Source organism: Bombus vosnesenskii, unplaced genomic scaffold (assembly GCF_011952255.1).
Source record: "Bombus vosnesenskii isolate JDL3184/JDL3185 unplaced genomic scaffold, Bvos_JDL3184-5_v1.1 scf7180000014527, whole genome shotgun sequence".
NCBI classification, from domain to species: Eukaryota; Metazoa; Arthropoda; class Insecta; order Hymenoptera; family Apidae; genus Bombus; species Bombus vosnesenskii.
In genome coordinates, this window is record NW_022883502.1 from 161617 (window position 1) to 182301 (window position 20685).

The 20685-nt window shown below is 33.5% G+C and overlaps 1 protein-coding gene across 2 annotated transcripts; it reads left to right on the forward strand.

Annotated features, from left to right (window-relative positions):
• The first annotated feature begins 8115 nt into the window (after positions 1 to 8115).
• Positions 8116 to 20202, forward strand: LOC117239982. Of its 2 annotated transcripts, none has more exons than XM_033505806.1 (3): positions 8116 to 8340; positions 16511 to 16566; positions 16674 to 20202. In XM_033505806.1, the coding sequence occupies exon 3, from the start codon at positions 16681 to 16683 to the stop codon at positions 18544 to 18546; it is 1866 nt and encodes a 621-aa protein (XP_033361697.1). In that variant the 5' UTR covers positions 8116 to 8340; positions 16511 to 16566; positions 16674 to 16680; the 3' UTR covers positions 18547 to 20202. The 2 variants fall into 2 exon arrangements, with proteins under 2 accessions (XP_033361697.1, XP_033361698.1); XM_033505807.1 differs by having other exon boundaries at positions 8117 to 8340; positions 16680 to 20202.
• Positions 20203 to 20685: the final 483 nt, after the last annotated feature.

A 20685-nucleotide genomic window follows, 5' to 3' on the forward strand; every position in this document is an offset into this window, starting at 1 on the left:
GCATACAAATAACTACTATTTGATGAACTTGGCTTTTTGTTTTGTGATATATGAACTAGGAGCGAAATGTGAAATCATCTGTACATGAAATGTACAACACTCTCTAATTTGTTTAATAATATAACACTCGTGAGTATCATGGTAAAAGAAACTAAAAATCGTTTCTCACCTTCCTCAAGTTCATTACGACCCGAGCATGTAGATGTGATGCGGAAAAAAGATTGTACAATTTGTAAAAGTTTGTTTAAATATCGAAATGTGAGATATATAAACTCATCCTAGCTAAAGTATGTAATATCTTCCCAAACGAATCATTCCCGAATAGATAAGTCTAACTCAAACTTAAGCGGCATCCAACGTACATCAAAGTCAAAATATTAAAAATATTTTCATATGTACATACATTTGGTATGTGTATTCGTCGCGAAAAGAAAATTTCGTTCCAGTCCCCGAGATATCCTTAAAAACTGTCGGTACGAAATTTCGGCATGATATTTTTAAAATAAAAAGCTTACGTTGTTATATTAGTGTTTCTTCACTGATAGGAAGGCGAAAGCAGCTCTTTTGAACGACCGTAATCTAATCAATGTTTATTTTTAATTACACTGCTCAATAGGTATCTAATTTTGCAACCTTCAATAGAATATTCTTGTAGATTTTTGCGAGCTAAACGCGAATCTGCAGTTTTTCCCCACAACTTAATTTTCAAAAAAATTAATTTTGAAAAAAATTACAAATTTTCAATTTTGGATATGTTTTGTGTTTTTACAGTAACAGCTATTGAGTTGTTATTGAGATGAAAAGATTCTGTGGACGCTCTGGAATAAAATGATATGTATCGTTATTGTACTATAAACATTAAAAACATGTTTAAATAACAATCAAACTAAAAATGACACCTGAAACGCACCAGTCTTTGCTTATATTTTTTAGTTTATTAGAAGAAAATCTAACTCTAATTTTTGCTAAGGAAAGCATAAAAAACTAGAAAATTATGTTTTGATTCTAATAAAAAAGCAAAACAGTTTAACAAAACACGCGGCGGCGGCGGCAGTAGCACTCAATATTGACGGATATTTTGCCTTATAACAAAATCGCAAAACGCGCACGACCGTTACTCACCGTTATTGAGTATCATTGCCACCATTGCGTGTTTTGCCACACTTTTCCGCTTTTATGTTAGACTCAAAACATGATTTTCTAATTTTTCTCGATGCTTTCCTTAGCAAAAATATCTGCTCTATCGCGTGTTAGACTAATCAAGCACTGTTTTGACTATTCTTAAAAAATGTTAGAAAGAGCAATGGGATGACTTTAGGATACGGTCAAACGTCGTTTATTTTCAGTTCCGTTAATTCCTCTATCTTCAGCAATTTATTTAGCAGGCCAACCTGCAGACCACATGCGCAAGTTAGAAAAACTGTATTTGTTAGAAGTTTGTCATTGTTGACTTTTTATATATTTACTTTCGCATGAAACGGTCGCTGCTGATTGGACTTATGAATTTTTCTTTTTCTACGTTAGTTTTTTTTATGTCGGATTGTCATATGGAAGACTTACTATTCTTTTTCCTTATCCTGACTGAGCACTCTTGTATCATTTGTTAATCGATTAATATTATCTATCTAATCTACCTATTATCTATCTCGTACTATCTTAATCGATTGTTTTTTAATCATTTGGCCTTGTCGTTGTGAAATAGCCAGCTAAGGAATCAGGTTAACATTAAGTTCCGTACTCGCACGAAAATACGATTTTTTCGAATAGTCTCACATCTATACATCCTCGCAGGTCGTGTACAATGTTCACTTGCGTTGAATACACAATAAATTTGAAATGACCGCAAATATAAAACCCTAATGAATTCATATTTCAATCTCGCTCTGTAAAAAGAAAACTAGACGAAAATCCCGGATATTCTTTTTAATCATTCATAACTCGAAAATCCATTCGAAAACTAAAATATATAGAGCACATGCCCATATGACCTTTTTTACTTGCATATATTACCGTGTAGTGCAGCTCTGAATCACTCTATGTATACGGTATTTGGCTACAGGTGGAAAAAATTTGAGAAGTAATTATTGACGCTAAAATAAGATGAAAATCAAGAATAAAAACAATTGCATTTTCGGTTTTGTTTTTTTAGTTATTGACAATTAAAAATTAGTCGAAATACCCCGTGCGAGAGCAAACCTCTTTACACGAACGAAAATAGGTTAGGCTAAGCAATGGGGTATACCGGCTGGCAGCGGAAACGATCGACACATCAAGCATTTTTTTTTTTTTAATATTTATTAAAATTACAATCAATTCTCGCGTTGAGAATTTTCAGTAATTTTTCTGGCGTGGCGCAGTAACGTGGCTAATTATTTATAATAAGTTTATAATAATTTATAATAATTACACCAAGCATAAAAAGAAGATTAAAAAGGAAACACCCAACAGATCTCACAAAGGACATAACCTAACATACAAACACTCACCTCACTAAAGAAATAAAATAATCAAATTCGAAGATGATATCCCACTGGGGGTAGCCATCCACATGTTATTTAGCAATCAAGTTAGAAAAATTTACCAAATGTCCAGCTGAACAAATTGTAAAGTATAAATTAAATAATAAAAAAAAAATGGAGTATACAGGAATCCTCAAATCGAACAATACATAGGCACCCTCATACAAATCCTAGAGAAAGAGATTATGATATTTGACGACGTAAACCGTCCTGCACGACGTTTTTATAAGAAAAATCGTTTTTATAAGAAGAATCGTAGAAACATTGTACCTGCCTATTTATTAAAGTCTCTAACAGCTTATCATCAAAAACCGCCTCATGGAATTTTCGAATTTTTACACCTGTAGCCGAACACCTTGTATGTACATATATATCAATTTAACTCTCATCTCGCGCACTAGGGAACATAAGAGGATGGAAAAAGTATATAATGTATGCTTATTGCACAATTACATGTCGTGCGCCATCTATTGTTAAAAATTTCTAGAAGTACAGTTATATCAGGTTATATGTATAGAGTATAAACAATTAAGGCATTGAGAACGAGGCACGGAGATATAAAAACTCTAATTAATTACAAACAAATTAATTTCTATTTTTGTTGAAACCGTGAAAAAGCTAATTACCCTCTGATTTAGATGATTTTTGGATATGTTGTAAAACTCAACATTTTGAAAAATGGTTATGATATTCATAAAAATGCGATGTAAAGTTAAAAATGAAAAATCCCTATCAAAATAAAAAAATGATGCTTATGATGTTTACTAAAATGCGAATAATTATCTTCGTGAGTGTGCAGGAACATGAAATCATCTACCGGAAACGAGAAGCTCGTTTCTCTTTTTATTCTATTTATAGCGATGAGTGTAGGTATTATATTCAATTCAACTAATAAAGTTGATAAAGTCATAGATAAGTGTGATAAAGGAAAGGAATAAAAATCTGTGGTAAAAATATCTCTCTAGTTATACATGTCGGATTTACATTAGAATTAGGGTTAGGGGCGTGAAATGAATCTCCATTTGGATTACACATTGTCGTTATGCAATAGAAAAGACATTGACTAGTGCAAATACGATTATTACAGAATTTGACAAGTAACTGTGGTAATTAAATCCTCGAGAAGCTAATGACAATGATCCTAGGTTCAATAACGAATCCGCGGTCAACGGGATAACAGGATGCGCTTTCTTCCAAAGCCCAAATCGTAGTCGACTTGCTTGGATACGATGGAAGTATAACTAAACTAAGTCTTTGTTAAAACGTGGAATATCCACCGAGTGTACAGACGCTAAGTAACTCGCTAATACGACCTCACGAGAGAATGACTTTCCGTCGCGATGATGCTGCAGAGGAAAACTATGATGGGGTGTGTCTAAGGACACGAGATCATCGGATTCGTCGAGGATAGTCTTCGTTCAGTTTCGACCGAAAGTGAGGGAAATTGACGTTGCTATCAATTGGTCAATTTCCATGTCGGTGGTTAGAAAAAGATGCTAGCCGTCCTTGAGGGAAGGTTGCTAGCGGGGACAAAGTTGGGACAAAGACTGTTTGTCTGTTTGAAGGACTTTAGTTAGCTAAATCTTAAGATTTATAACGGGCCCTCGGGCTAGCTGAACATGTACTGCGGAGACGCATCGACATCTGGCAATCATCTTACTCGAAGAATAGGGTCTGCGTGTGGCGAGCCACGGGACAGAAGCCGTTGGAATGTTTACTGTCGCGTGCCGCTACAAATATTTCTTTTAAGGAGAGCTATAGAATTACTCCATACTTTTGTTAGACAAAGCGTTCATCCCGTGGCCGCGGCTACGTTCGGCGACTGGTTGTCGCCTCGAGCCCAAGCTCATTACCACAAATCTCGAACAAATACAATCGGATATGATAAAATCTAGATTACGGTGTTAAGGGATTTTCCCGAAGTTCCAAAGGGAAGGCTCCGATGTCTTTTCATCTCCGACATACATTATATGTAGTTACACGGTTACACTAATAACGGTATATGTATATGTATGTATTACATCGCGTTTTAGAATATTTAATGATTTGACGACAGCAGTTAAATTTTCGTACGAGATAAGTTCAATTATACATCAACTAAAAACGTATTTATCAACTTATATTTTCTACTACAACATAACGAAAATGTTATCAATTCCTGAGATCTTTTTTATACATTATTTAAACGCAATCTCATTAAAATGACCTTTATTAATCCATATTATCATAACAATTATTTATGCAACATACACCATAAAGCATTAACGATATGAAGATTTAGTGAAAAAGAAAAGTACAAGTATGTATACAACGTGTGGCACGTATGAATGAAACCACTTTGATTACTGCATAAATAACGATTTTAATGAAAAATATTTCAGATAAAAGTTGAATGGTTTCAAGGAGAAAATAATTTTACGTGATTAATTTTTGATAATCATTGTCCTTATCACACCGATTTCAATGATTTTTTGATATCTCGTCAGGGACATGATTCTGAACAATTATTTCCAAAATTCTTTTCGCACGTCATCTAATCAACTAATCCTTCTAACCTCTTTAAAAAATTCTAGTTTTGGTTTGGTTTTAATAAAATTTTTATGTTCTAAAGGGCATTTAAATTCTTTCGTGCGGCACTGTCTATGCTATAAACAAAAAACAAGTTAAGTTTGGGTCAGATCATGGTACTCGGCCGTCGCAAAGTGGCTGGCAACCAACCTAATGCATATACTGCTAGGCCGTATAATTATAGGCAGAATAATGATACCGGCGGCTTTTGTGCGAGAAAATACTGAAAGCGAGTTAATTTAATGATTTTATTTATGTATTTCAACTTTTCCGAAAGTTTGTTTCTTCGGTACTAATAGGTTTTCGACATAAATATGTAGGAAACAACTTGGGGAATGTCATGATTGATGAATTTATGGGGTGACTTTTAAATCTAAAATAAAATGGAAATCAAAAATAAAAAATTGCATTTTCGACTTTACTGTCTTGAAAATTCCACGAGGCTGTTCTCAATATGCCGTTACAGACTTTAACGAGTAGGAGGGAATAATGTAATAATATAGATATAAAGTAATCTACGATTTTTTTTGCACAACGTCGCGCAGGATGGTTTTCGTCTTCAAATGTCAATTTTTGTTTGTACAACATGTACGAGATAAGCTGCTGTCCATGTATCGTTCGATTTGAGGATCCCGCTGTTTATGTTAACCTACTTTCGTTCGAGTAAGGAAGATATTTTGGCCAACTTTTAATTTTCAATAACTGAAAAACAAAGCCGAAAACACAATTTTTCTATTCTTGATTTTCATTTTTTTTTTTTTTTTTCAGAGTCTAAACTTGTAGATTGATTGTGAATGCATGTCTGCCGACAATTGCCAATATAGGTTAGATTTTTATCCACGGACTGTCTATGAATTGAATTTTGTCTCTAATGAGGTGGTATGTCGTGATAGATTGGGAAGAAATATTCAGATGTATTCAACAATAAAAGTTTATTAACTGTAATGTTGATGAGTACACTTGGCGCAAGACTCGCGATAATATTCGGTTCGCGATGCGCGGTTACAAGTTAAAGCTCGGATAGCTATGATTCGAGATGCGCTACGAGTGCGGACGATGATTGCACGAGATGTCGAAGGCTTAGATACAACAGACTGACTTTCCGTCACGATGCTGCTGCGAAGGAAAACTGTGATGGGATGTGTCTAAGGATGCGAGATCATCGGATTCGTTGAGAAAAGCTTTGGTTTGGAAAGTGAGGGAAATGTACGTTAATGTTTATTGGCTGATTAGTCTTGGCCGTTGGAAAAAGATGCTAGCTGCCCTTGAGAGGAAATTGCTAGCGGGAAGCGTCGTACGCGAGAGAAAGCAGATTTCTCGTGTGTTCCCATAGTAGGTGGTCGACTTAGAGACTGATAGACAAAGACTGTTTGTCTCTTTGGAGGGCCTTCGCTATAATAAATCCTAAGGTTTATGGCGGGTCCTTAGGCTAGCTAAAAAATGTTCGGTACGAATATATCGACATCTGGCAATCATCTTGTCCGCAGGTATAGGGTCTTTGTGTCGTGCGTCGCGTGACATAAACTGTTGGAAAGTTTACTGTCGAGTGCCGCTACACTAAAATACACTAAAAACTTTTATATTTCAGATGTGATATCACACGTCTGGTGTGAAATGTGATGTATTATAGCTTCTATTCATCGAGTACTATCAGAAGATGCAAAATAAGTTAAAAAAGATTGGTTCCGGAAACGAAGTTTAGTCAAAAAATTAAAACATCAAATAAGATAAAATGAACCTACCATACACATGTTTACTATTCCCACTCGTAGATTAAAGTATGTCGACTAAAATGAGTTTTGACGATTCAATAATGTTTGGCAATTTGAGAAGCATCGTGAGAGATAAGAAATTCGATATTTGTTTACAGCGTTTATAGCAACCTAATAGTTGGTAGCTAGCAACTTCGGCTCACTTGATTCCTTAGGAACTGACAAATTTATAACATTTTACAACAGTTGAATTCGTATCAACAGTACGTACGAAGAAAAAAAAAAGTGATTCCATGCGACGATGAAAAAATATCAATGCTAGTACAATTGACATGCCGAATATCAAGAGTTAATATTAAATATAAATGGTGTATGGAAAATATATTAAAATTGCCGCATCGTTCCATTGACCCATAATCATTTGAAAGGGAATATAGTAGACAATTAATTTGTCTTTCTTAAGGAACTTACAATTAGTTTAGTTATTGCGCGCTTCTTTTATTCACATATTTGTCTATCTCGGACAGAAAAGTAGATATGAATTTTTTCGTAGAACCGTACAATTAAATAGGTTCTTGCAACGTGGAACTCAATAAGCTCTTGTCTATGCTAGCGTGCAACCAAACGGGGAGGCCCCTTATTTTATAAAATCTTGTAATGATGATGTGTTACGTTCAGCACTTGACCGCGTGGTGCAGCACTAGTCCGGATACAATCAGAACCACAAGCGTAAGCACTGCCATTTTCGCTCTGGTTGCAGTTTATAAGATATACATATAACTATACTTCTTGCTCATAGATGAGTTACGACATACGATTGTGTAGTAAGTAACATGGGAGAATTGTTATACTGTTGCCATTGTCATACGTTTCCGTGCGAGCGGGTTCTGTGTTAAGTGGATAATCCTGTATTAAACATAATCAGAACAAATTTAACATAACATAATCAGAATAAATTTATTTGTATGGTATTTTTTTATCAGTCATTTTAGTAATGATTAGCTAGTGTGCATGAAAAAATATGTATATATGTAAAAATATGTGTAATCAGAATAAATTTATTTGTATGGTATATTTTTATCAATCATTTTAGTAATAATTAGCTAGTATGCATGAAAAAATATGCGCGAAGATTTAAAAGAATAAATTAATTTATTGGATCATACTTTAAGGAATTAACTATGGATTGCATAGTAGAATTTGATCTGTGAAAGGAACAAATTTCTTATCTCTTGATACTAACGAAGTATGTATGTACATAGTTAACACATACAGACAAACTGGCTATCTGATTTGCCAGGACGTCAAAGCAATGCCACGTTCAGGGCTTTGAAGTTGAGTCAGCATGCGTTCTTGTTGAGGAGGATTACGTCGCATTCAACCGTATACCTTCGTAGAGCGCGTATCTCGAGTCGTTCCTGCGTCTTTTTGTTCCTATGTTAAACTGTTGTTTTGATCGTTTTCTTTATGTGATTAGTGTCTGCAAATAATTAAGTTCAAATTGGATGAATAAAACTAAAATTCTTATAAAATAGTGTTCGGTAAGTAGATAATATTTAATTTTATTCTGTTCTGTATACAAAAGTTCTCTTATTATGAAGTGATTAAAAGTGCAGAGATACAAATTTATGTCTTTATATAACAACTGCTTTTCATGATCTCATTATATAATCTATGTTATAAAATGTTACAAAAAAAACTAATGAAAGCTAAAGAAACTTTGATGAAAAAAATGTTGATGTATTTTTTTTATACTCAATGTTTTAGTATTAGGAATAAATACAAATCTTCAACTGCATATATCTACTCTTATGACATTTTTTGTTTTATGAATTGGATGTTAAAATAATATTTAAATCGATCGCATCATTATATGTTTAGTTCTTGTCTAATTTTGAAATGAAAATATAATAGCAAAAAGGGCAATTCTTGATTTGCTGATAAATCATTATGTGATACGATAAATCATTCCCGGAGAAATCCCTGATATACGATTTGACAAATGTATCTTTATCGGTCAACAGCGCGAATTAACCTCTGTTAAGGTTATGCTAGACCAGAATCGAAGATCAACTTGCATTATAGTGTAATTGTGGTTTAATTAGATCAAGCGGTAAACAATCTAAATATTAAATTTCATGACTGATTTAGTGGAATATGTTAGAATTGAAATTTTCGTGCAAATTATACTGATTCGAACGTTCTTTTTGTATGTAGTTATCGATCATTTTATAATTACATACAGTAATGTTTCTCTTAACTTTTGTAGTTAAACTTCACCTTGGGAGATCAGAAATTATTGACTTTCTTTTATATTGTCCAATTCTCAACGAGTGGAATACAAAACTGCAAGTTTTAAGTCTAGGAATATATTGGTTCAAAAGTTATGCGTATGTTAAATCAAGTTATTTACCAATTATCCAAAATTTACCAAATTTAAAAATTTACCACGAAAAAATAAAGAATTAAATAAATAAAATATTTATAAAGTAATAATAAAAATAATTAAATAAAAAAAGTTAAATCAAGTACTTTTAGCGTAATTTTCACGTACTTTAACTTGTTACGTGTTCAAACCTAACCCAATTGTGCATCTGTTTCCAGATGAAATTTCTCCTTTGATTTCATATATGTATTACTTTTGATCTGGTGGTTTCCAAAACTAAATAAAATAGGCCTGATAAAACTAAATTCCCCCAAAGAAAAGTTCAGTCTCATTCTATTCTATGAATACATTTAATTGTGAATTATTCAATTTGATACGAACGAAAGATCTGCTATTTTCGACAAGTTCAATATTTTAGTTAAATATTTTATTAGTTTGTTATATGTATGTGATTTTCTTATATGTGAGTAGTGAATTTGGGAAAAAAAAACTAAAAGGATAACATCTTTACAATATAATAAATGCTTTAACTTGTAGATTACATGGTATATAATAATAACAACATAAAAATAAAAGAAATATAATATATAGAGTGATTCTAGAATATAGGTATGTATAGCGGAGAGACTTAATTAAATATGTTATCATTTCTTTAGAGTAAAATAAAGTTTCTGACACTGTGTTTGATTATTTGAAACTATGCGAGGTTCTATTGAGAGATGAAATTTCTTTCTTTCTGTTGAAGATCTTTTACAACTAAATTGTAAATGGAGACCATAAATGATTATAAATTGATAATTATAGAAAAGATTCGCTTAGTTAATCCGAAACAGTGCCGCCAATCACATAGCAGATCATAGTACATAGTTTTTATTTTGCACATATACATAGCTACTCTGCTATAATAAAAGCTTTATATCAGTTTTTGATGATAGTTCACATGTATTCACTTTAGATTTTTTTAGATTAACATAAAAAAGGTTGCCAAAACGAATTTAATAAGCTACCATAGTATAATAGTATCCAATTTTAGCTGAAACTGTAGAAAAACTCACTAGACTCCGATTTTTATGATTTTTCGAAATGTTGTAAAGCTTAACATTTTGAATAAATTGTTCCGATACACACAAGGATTGAAGCGGGTTAGTTTCCGATATATTCGCGAGAAACTGTCGGCATCAGACATTGAATTTTGCCTATAGTTGTGGATTGCGGCAGCGCATGCGTCAAATGGTTGACACAATGTATATATACATCGCATAGTACGTATATATATATATATATATATTACTTACATCATCGATAAATCACGTAATTTACGGAAAGTCCAGTTGAACAAATTGTGAAGTACAAATTAAATAATAATAATAACAAGAAATCGTTGAGTCACAAAAGTATCCGGAAGCTTATATTTAGAAATAGATAAACAGCAAACTGTATTTGTAATAAATTTCTGCACGAAGTATTACAAATAACAGTTGATATTAGTTTATATTACAACTCAGTTGATATTAAGATATTGTTCAACGTATCATCATATCATCGTGAAGCTAGTTTTCGGTGTTAAGCATTAGTATTGGCATAAGTTTATGCAAATGAGCTTTTATTGTAAGAAAATATGAAGTTCGAACGCTTGGGACGACTGCCTGGTTTTTGTTACCCTTGGCTGTGGGAAGACACTTGTGTGCCATAAATTAAGCACAATTAAATTCATATGGTGTGTGAGCTTAGCGGGCTTTGACGTCTTACGTTTGCGTAAAAACGTGAAGCTTCGAACGCTCGCAGCCATTGTTTGAATTCCGTCATCCCTGTTTCTAGGAACAGATAGCGAAGTCACTTGAGAGTGTCGTATACTACGTTCTCTACCTTGCTAGCGCACAGGCTAGCGGTTTTCAACGGTTTTACGGCTGTAACTCTGAATATACTACAATCGCCCTTGTACAATCGTCAGCATGGACGAAAGTCAAAGTTTTTTTTTTTTAATTTGTGCTTTACAATTCGTCCAGCAGGACATTTGGTAAATTTTTCTAACTTTATTGCTAAATAACATGTGGTGACTACCCCTAGCGGGATACCATCCAGTTTGTTTATCTATCTCTTTGGCGAGGTCAGTGGCATGCCTTCTTCTTAGTCTTCTTTTTATGTGGGTTTTTCTTGTTTCAGCAGCCTGCTGGTTTGGATGTATTGCCATTCTTTCCTTGTATTTTTTTGCGTATCTGCCAATTTCTTCCTTGACCATTGGTATTTTTGGTCTTTAAGTAAATCGTCGTTTCTGACATACCATGGGGTGTTAAGTATTATTCCGAGTATTTTCGATTGAAGCGACTCTAGTTTATTTATGTGGCTCATTGCTGCTGTTCCTCATAATGGTATTTCGTACATCCAAATTGGTTTTATTATCGTTTTATACCCATGCATACGATCGGACTTCTTTACATTAACGAAAGGAGGTCACTGTCATTGTCATTCTCAATCCGAACAATATCTAAGCAGCAGCTTACTTCCTACATCTCGTAGAAAGGAAGACTATAATATTCAGACACGTAAACTGTGATTCTCCCGTCTGCAAAGAACCACAACAAAATCACACACGCGTTATGATTGTCTCGACCGCGAGTGTGCACAAAAAATACATTAAATTACAATAAATGTTCGATATGTCCTCTGCTTCCTTGTAAACAGAGCTTGACTTTTCTCTTAAAATTTTGCCGTATTGTGTCATCATGTGTACTCGGAAGTAAAGTCGAGGGGATTTAAATCTGGGGACCGAGCAGGCTAAAGCACAGGTCCTGTTCCATCGACCCACCTGTTTCCAAAACAGCTGGTCAAATGCTCTTACACTGCGTTGAATGTGATGGTGCATCATCCTGCATGAATCATCTCTTAGTACATGTGGATTTTTACATGCCCAGAAATATTCGTTACATATATTTGTTATATTTATCAAATGTCCAGCTGGATAAATTGCAAAGTATAAATTAAATAATAAAAAAAAATTATGTTTGTTATTTCACACTTATTAAATATTGCCTCACCAGTAAATAATATGCTCACGGGGAAATAGGATTTGCGTTGGATTTTCCAACTCGTCCATTTGCAAAAATTTCTTCTTGTGAGAAAATCTTCTGTTTTTAACTCCTGAACTTTCTGAAACCTATACGGGTGTAGAGTTTTCTTCTTCGATACAGATTATACGTTGCTGTTGCTGATACCTTCTTCAACAGCAATAATCATCGTACTTAACCTGGGATTTTCTTGAATATGGTGCAGCATTCTACCTTCTACATTGTCGCGCTGAATTCGTCCGTCAGGTCTTAACATACCGGTACCCTGCAATCGCTGGTCTATTTTGTGAAATATCTTTGCGCTGGGCATAGTCTCATATTTTTTGCCGTATAAACGTTGCGCTTTTGTGCTATTACCGTCCGTCGCATCGTAACAAAAATGCATGTCCGAAAGTTCTCCAAATGTATGTAACATTTTGTAATAAATATGGTGACATAAATAATAAACAACGTATAATACTGCTACACTGCATACAACACTCACTACCTGCACAACACACGCATTACGCCCACTGCACACACAATAAATTTTCTTATTTATATAAAAATAGTCTCTCCAAGATAATATTGTTTGTTCTCTTAATTATTGTAATGAGAGATATTAAAGAATTTCAAGTTCAAGTTCAATCTTAATATTCCGGAAGGGGAGAATGTTTTTTTCGAACTAAATACACTTTATTGTTTGCCATTGTAGGTACATACAGGGTGGAGTAGGGTGATTCTACGTGAAAAATAAGTCATGGATATAGAATAAAATTATTTCATATGACGCTTCGTTTCTGACTTCTCAGAAACCTCTTTGAGACCTCGTTAAAAAGAAATAAGGTTTAAACATGTTTAATTACGAACTGCTTCTGTACACATACATGATATACTTTCAAATTTATTTTGTTTTAAATTCGAGTATTTCATGAACAAATTTTATTGCGCATTTTTTACTTATTTTCAAATATAGTTTAAACCTCTGTCGACTATTGACTCATGTGCAGTCCAGCATTAGCCAAATTTAAGTATATTTGTTAAATCTTCAAAGTCGATTTTTTCGAAAACGAAGCTTCAAGTGAAAAAATATTATACCAAATCTGTTTTTATTTTTGCACGTCGAATCGCACCCTGCCCGATTGTACAACGATTATCACCTCTCCCTGTATATGTAATATATTATATGTACTATAGTAGTAAGTTTCTTGAGTTATATCTCAAATAAGGATAATTGTAAAAGTTAAATGTCAATACTATAAATATGCTAAAAAATGTTAAAATATCTCGATTACTGTTGGAGAATATACGCTTTAAAGCATACTATTATAATTCCTTTTTAACAAATCACTTAGCTCTAGTACAGTATCCAAGCAGTAAAATATTTGGATAGAATAATACTTTTTAAGGGTTCGTGAGGTTTCTGAAGCCGAAAATTGGAGTCGTTCTTCGCGGAAATAAGGCACACAAAATTTCAATTAATCTGTTGATCAATGCTCTAGTGGATTTTGATGATACCTTTTTTAAAATTTGATACTCTTAGCCTACTGTATTGGTTACTGCGTATGCAGTTAAATCCTGAGCATAAGTATTGGATTAGGTTTAGGTTATGTTTTATTTTCCAGCTCTTACGCCGTTACACCGTGAGATGTCCGGTTAAGCCTTGATAACACACGGAGCGGCAAGCGACAGAGAAAGCCATTGGCTGTGCCAGGATTTGTTTTGCCCCGTAACGCTTAGCGCTCTGTATGATCAGGACCTTTCGCAGATTTCTCCATTTAAGACGTTTGTCAAATGTTCATAAACTCGAATTTTCAAAATCATTTCATTTCAGAAATTTCAAAAAAAGTGGAAAATGACGCTCATTTTCGGCTTTAGCGATCTAAAATATCATCGGAAATACACGTTCAGATCAACAATTTTGCTGCATAGATACTACGCTACATCTAATCACTTTAATGTATTGGGTTCTGATAATTATGTAAAACTTAGTAAATAAAGCAATTTTTTCCAAAAATTACAAATCTCAATTTATAATTTTAATTAATTGTAAGTCGCTAATAACCTACATATTTTTTTTTTATTATTTTGTTTTATATATAGAGGTTGATGCGATTGTAAATAATATCGTTGCCTTATAATTTCTTAGTATCGCGGAAAACTTGGACGACAATTGCGAAGTCTAGGTACTAAACAATAAACACACGCACACGACACGTGCAAATTCAATTGTGTGAGCTTCTTGTGATATAGCCGCAAAATAATAGTTATTTCTTTGTTTCGATTTCTTTTTGTGAGAAATTATTAAATAGAAATTAATTTGTATTTAAATAGAAGGCACCACTGAAACTTAAAGAAATTTCTCAAAAAATAAAATGATTAAAGAAGATTATATTTAACTGTGCCAATTACGAATAACCATTATAAATGATAAAAATTTTGCAGAACTCGCAGAGGAGTTCCGTCCTCTCCGATTTCCGAATATGTTATAGAAATTAACATTTGGACAACTTTTTTTTATGCATACAACCGTCCATTCGTTTAGTTTCCGAGATACGAAAAACTGCAGATACAAGATAGAATGTATTTCTGTCTATAGTTATGCGTCTAAGGCAACGTATGCGTCCAACAACCAATACTTGGGTATACGCCGCCTGAAGTTGCCGAACATGTTGATTTATATCACATATTGCGTCAGTGTTAGTTGTTGGGAGCATACGCTGTCATATGCGCACAACTGTAAGCAGAATTCACTGTAGCGATACCGGCATACTTTTGCGAATATCGCGGAAACTAAGACCGACTGACGGTTATCTATACAATATACAGCTTTACAACATATTTAAAAATTCACGAAATTGGAAAGGACAGAATGATTCCACAAGTTCGTCCTATACTGTTGAAGAATAAACATACTCGTTTGTGATATTAGTGTATCACCTGGGTAATCCTCAAAATGTCGGATACGAAAAAGCATTTAGTGTCATATATATTTTGTATCTCGTCGATAATAATGGTGAGCGGTAATCAAAATAAAATTCCCCTCATCGATAAAGGTTATCGATAACAAAAAAAATTCCTGTCATCGATAACGGTTATCGGTAACAAAAAAGAATTCGCGTCATCGATAATAGTTATCGGTAACAAAAAAGAATTCGCGTCATCGATAATAGTTATCGGTAACCACTAACATAAAATACTCGTCATTGGTAACGATTATTCGTAACCAACAAAAATATTTATCATCAATAATCATTTATGATGATTATTCGTAACCAAAATCATTTAAACAGAGATATTAATTCTTATATTATAATTTTTTAATTTTGAGATATAACAATTATAGTTTGGGCTTTGTGGTATATACTTTGGATTATGCTAATGTTAACGGCATACTTTTCATTCAAAGTTCAATAAAACAGCGATGAAAAGTCGTACATTAAGTTTTAAGAGGTCGTTGTAAAGAGAAGGAAGGTAAATATTTGATCTTCAGGTACATAGTGGTTTCAGTCATAAAAAAAAAAAAAATATTGCAATACCCATAAAGGTGTCTGAATTTATAAAATTTTCGAAAAGAAGAAGTATCTTCGCTTTCCTTTCCGGTTATACGAGGTAAAAACAACTGTTGTTGTAGTAAAATTTTTTAACGAAGCTGTAACAGTTTAAATGTTGACAATTTTTCATTGAAAATTTAACGATCCTTTAATTTCGTACGACGATTCATATAACTGTAAATATTTTGTCTTTCATTCGATAATCACTGACATTTTATATCCAAGAATATTAAATTATCGCTTAATTTATTATCGGTACTGAATAGTTGCTATAATGTTGGTGTGTAATTAAGAGAAAAAACGAAGAAGACAAAAAGATTGCGAGAAAGTAATCTATAATGGTTTAGATACGAGGCATAAAAATATCTATATATTCGATACTTAATACTTTACCGACCGCTAGCGATTCAACCAACATACGCACGTCCGACCGGCATCTCAGGCGCAGATTCTCCCTGGCGCCAGCTCTGTTTCGGTTTAGACTCTCTAATACCATTCTTTTTGTTCATCGCGAACAGTACGTTTTTCAAATTGCTATAAAACTGTGGCAGCTTACAAAGCAACGCAACTCACGTAACTGAGCAAGGTACCTTAGTACTAAATAACAAATTACTGCTCAAATAATGAGAAAGATTGTCGGCGACAAAAAGTCGATTAATAGGCTATCGGTTGGTAAAGTGTTAATATCGCTTTAGATTTTGATCTAACGATTGTGTTATACTTGCAGATGTTTTAAGCATCCGAAGAAGGAAAACAAAACAGTGGATAAAATTATTTAGAAGGGTAAGTAAGAAAGATCTTCTTCTTCGAATGTTTATCTTAAACATTGTAATTTTATGAAGTATATATTAATAGAGAAATATTTTTTTTATCGACATGCAAATGTGAAGTAACAGAATGAGTGACGCTGCGGTGCAAGAGTTGAAAAAACAATTCGGTTCATTGAGCATCGGTCAATCCAATTGTACCGGATGTACTGGAGAAGAGAAGGAGCTAGATATGAAAAACTTAAATAAATACCAGAAGCAAGCGTACCATGATATATGCGAATTATTAAAGCAAGAAACTAAGTCAATTATCGCGATCGATGCTCCAAGCGGAAATGGTAAAACGTTTCTTCTGTGCACTTTGGCTGTAAAGTGCCAGAAATCGGTAAAGGTTATTATATTTCGCAAAGACCAGGCAAGTGAACTTTCCTTGAAGAATATACAATCGTACACGTTTGTATCTTTTTGTATGCATCATTTCGATCTACTGTATCATCAAGCGCTCAAAATGTTTCGAACGATCGATAAAGATAAAATTCGAGAACTTTATAAGTTAATCGTGTACTCTAAAAAGTTTGTCGCTGAAGACACATCCGTTCTTATTTTAGACATATACACTATACCCTCACCGGCCATGTTGCTTCTATTATACATACTGTCCCTTAAACATAACCTGCACTTAATTTTTGCTGGGGATCCTATGCAATTACAGCCTATCAATAAATCTGTACTTCATAAGGAAAGTAATTATTATATTATTCAGATATTGAAGGACTTGACAATAAGTAATTTAAGTAAAAACATGCGAATATGTGATACCGAGTTTAAAAAGAAAGTAGCACGTTTTTATGAACTTCTGCAGCAAGTACAACCTGCTGGGAACGTTCCGTTGAATTATAAACTACGTTATCATTTATACACTCAGTTCCGACCGAAATATTTCACTGAAGAAAATTTTGATACTATTTACATTGCTCAAACTCATCGCAACATTACAAGACGTTTATATCGCTTCATTGAACATTTGAAGTCGACTGGCACAACGTATTATGAAGTACCATTTCGTTTTGGACTAGATGATATCGAGGTTCCTCTTCATAGTCGTAAAAATAAATATTTTCCCACCTTGCTGTTAGTACCAGGATACAAATATATATACGTTACTGAAGCAGGTGTCCATCATGCTGTTCTCTTGGAGGATATACTGTTTGAAAACAAGAAAATTGAGGGTTTGACAATCAGTTTTTTAAAAGATAAAAATCGCGTTAAAACAATTAGACGGGTTAACCTTAATTATTATCAGATTTTACCAGATTATCGTAATTGGTTATATCAAACCAGTAGGATACACGATAAAAATGATATATCTCAATTTCCTTTACGTCCATATACGCTGACATATCATGCTACTCTAGGACGAACGATCGACAAAGGGCAAGTAGAGCTTAGTACCGAGTGTGTATACGCTAATTTCATATACATTGGTCTTTGTTCTGTACGCCACGATTCCGATATTCATAAAATTCATGATGAACGAGATCTGACAGGATATTTGATGACGGAGTATATGGAAACTCTTTCACTAAAAAAAGACAGTGAAAAGTACTATTATCGTTGTCATTTGGACAAAGGTGAAATTCATCAATATATTGTTAATAATGAAAACAGCGAGCATCTAGATAATATAGAATGGACGACTATGAATGATATACATCAATTTGAGAAAAGCCAGATAGACTTTATCCGCATTAAACGTAGTGAATACGAAAAGTCCAACAAGAAAGAGGATACACCATTCATGCAAATTGCAGAATTTGTCAAAGAAAATCCACAGGTGATACTTAGTACAATTGAAATGGCATCTGTTGACAAGAAAAAGAAGAAGAAGAAACAAGAACAAGAAAATAAAAAGTACGAGGAACCAGATGCATTACGTTACTTACGTCATAAATACGATCTGTGGGTTGATAAAAAAGAAAAGGATTTACAAAAATAAGTCTATGTGCGAATATTAAAGAAAATTCATACTTTTATATTTTATTTTGATATATTTTCATAAGAGTCTCTATACATATATGGTTTAAGCGGTTGAAAATATAATTACTATATTGCAGATGTTTATATATTTATGGAAAATTGAACCCATTTGAATCCAAGCGCGGATTATTACGCGATCTGCGACTGTCTTCTATGTAAAAAAAGTGTATGTAAAAAATATGTCGTTTTACTAACAACTATGCCTAGCTTAGGATTTGCTGAAACAGAGAAAACAAACCGATATACCGGATAAAAATGTATAAAACCAACAATAGTAATTGATTATAATTAGAATATGGATGGAGTTGATGTTGACGATCAAATGTTAAGTAAGTTACATACTACGCGAAGATGTAAAAAAGCCTGTAAGAAAATATTTTTTTACTTCATAAACGTGATGTTACTGAACAGTTATGTAATTTTTAAAAATCATAAAAAGGATCGAGCTTTTCATATTTTTAAACAACAATTGACCGGAGAAATTATTTACCAAATATAAAAGTAAGCGAGACGCCTAATGATTCGATAACGCGATATACTGACAGGCATTTTCCTATTCGGGTACGTGCAACTGCAGCGAAGGGAAACAGAACGTCAAAGCGATGCATTGCATGCTTATCTAAACGTTCTCGCAGAGAAACGGTCTTTAAATGCCATATTTGCGATGTACCATTATGTATTGACCATTTTAAAGAATTCCGCGAGAAATGATATGATTTAATTTCCATTTTAGCCTAAATAACTTTTTTTTAAATAAATAATTTTTACTTTTTCCTCTGTTATAAAGAATGTAAGATGCGATGTTTGCGAACTAACATTGTCTAGCAATCGTTTTGAACAATAAATTTTCGATAAACTCCATGAAGAATTCGGATGTCATTTACTACACCTACGACCGACCGCGCACGGTGATGGGGACCAGTCGCCAGTTGAACGCCGCTGATGCCTTCAAATGGCCGTTTAAAGTAGGGCCATCATGCAAATGGGTTATAGATGCAAGAATGAATTATGTGTAAGGTTCCAGTTCTGTGTCTGTGCTTTTAAAAATTTAAATTTACATAAACATCCGCAATTTAATAATTATGCTAAGCCTTCAAATTGATGCTTCTTGAGTCACATTCATAACATGTTGTAGAATTAACACGTTGACGCCGGCGCCGATATTTATGGTTTTCTCTGTGAGGCGGCGTCCGAATGCACGGTCTGCTTTGTGAGGCGGCGTAGCGTCGGATTAGACTGACAATTTTTCAACTTTGGCCTCAATTTATGGCAAAATTACAAAAACTATATGATTCTTGTTGGGTTCAATGAATTCCATGGACTTCAACCAATACATTGATATACAGTAGTTTGGCAATATCAATTTGCATATATCTATAAATGTTAAGTAAAGCTGACGGGACTCTAATTTTGTACTGTTTTTGATTTTTCTATAAGAAACGTTCATAGCGCGAATCAACAAATTTTTCAATTCCGTACAGAAAAAAAAATAGTTATGCGTGTTCGTCGGAGAACGACGGCGTACGTAAGGAACATACACGACGAAAATAGTGTTAGGTTACGTTAAATTTTTAAAATGGACTGACAAAAGGCCAGTATGTATGCTAGCTACTTCCAAAAATCACAGATGTGTTATAATGTTGAGATAAAATAATACAAACCTATTTTGTACTATCAATTTTGTGAAATATGTACATGTGCGACCCATCGCGATACACAAAACAAACAAACTCGAGCGACCCATCGGTAGTGCACGTCGCCTCACGGGACAGATACGTGTGACCCACCGATGGCGCACGCCGGCATCAACGTGTTAAATTTATGTTTTGTCATACGCCTCTTTATTCCTTTGTTGTAAGTTAAGGAAACAAAATCCTATGGACCAAAAATTTTATTCTTATTACGTATATTATAAAAAATTATACTTGTAGATAATTGTTGATAATTATATGCTTTATGTGATAGCAGTAAAATGTATTCTATGAACTTTTAGATATAAATGTTTACTATATAATGTCTGTTACTGCAATTCACAGCTACTTTTTGTTGAATTTGTTAAAGGATAAAAGGTTCCTGAAAATTATTTAGAATAGTTCAT

What these genes read in the sequence shown, in the direction of transcription:
- LOC117239982 (XM_033505806.1), top strand. Translation starts at nt 16,681, where the DNA reads ATGAGTGACGCTGCGGTGCAAGAGTTGAAAAAACAATTCGGTTCATTG.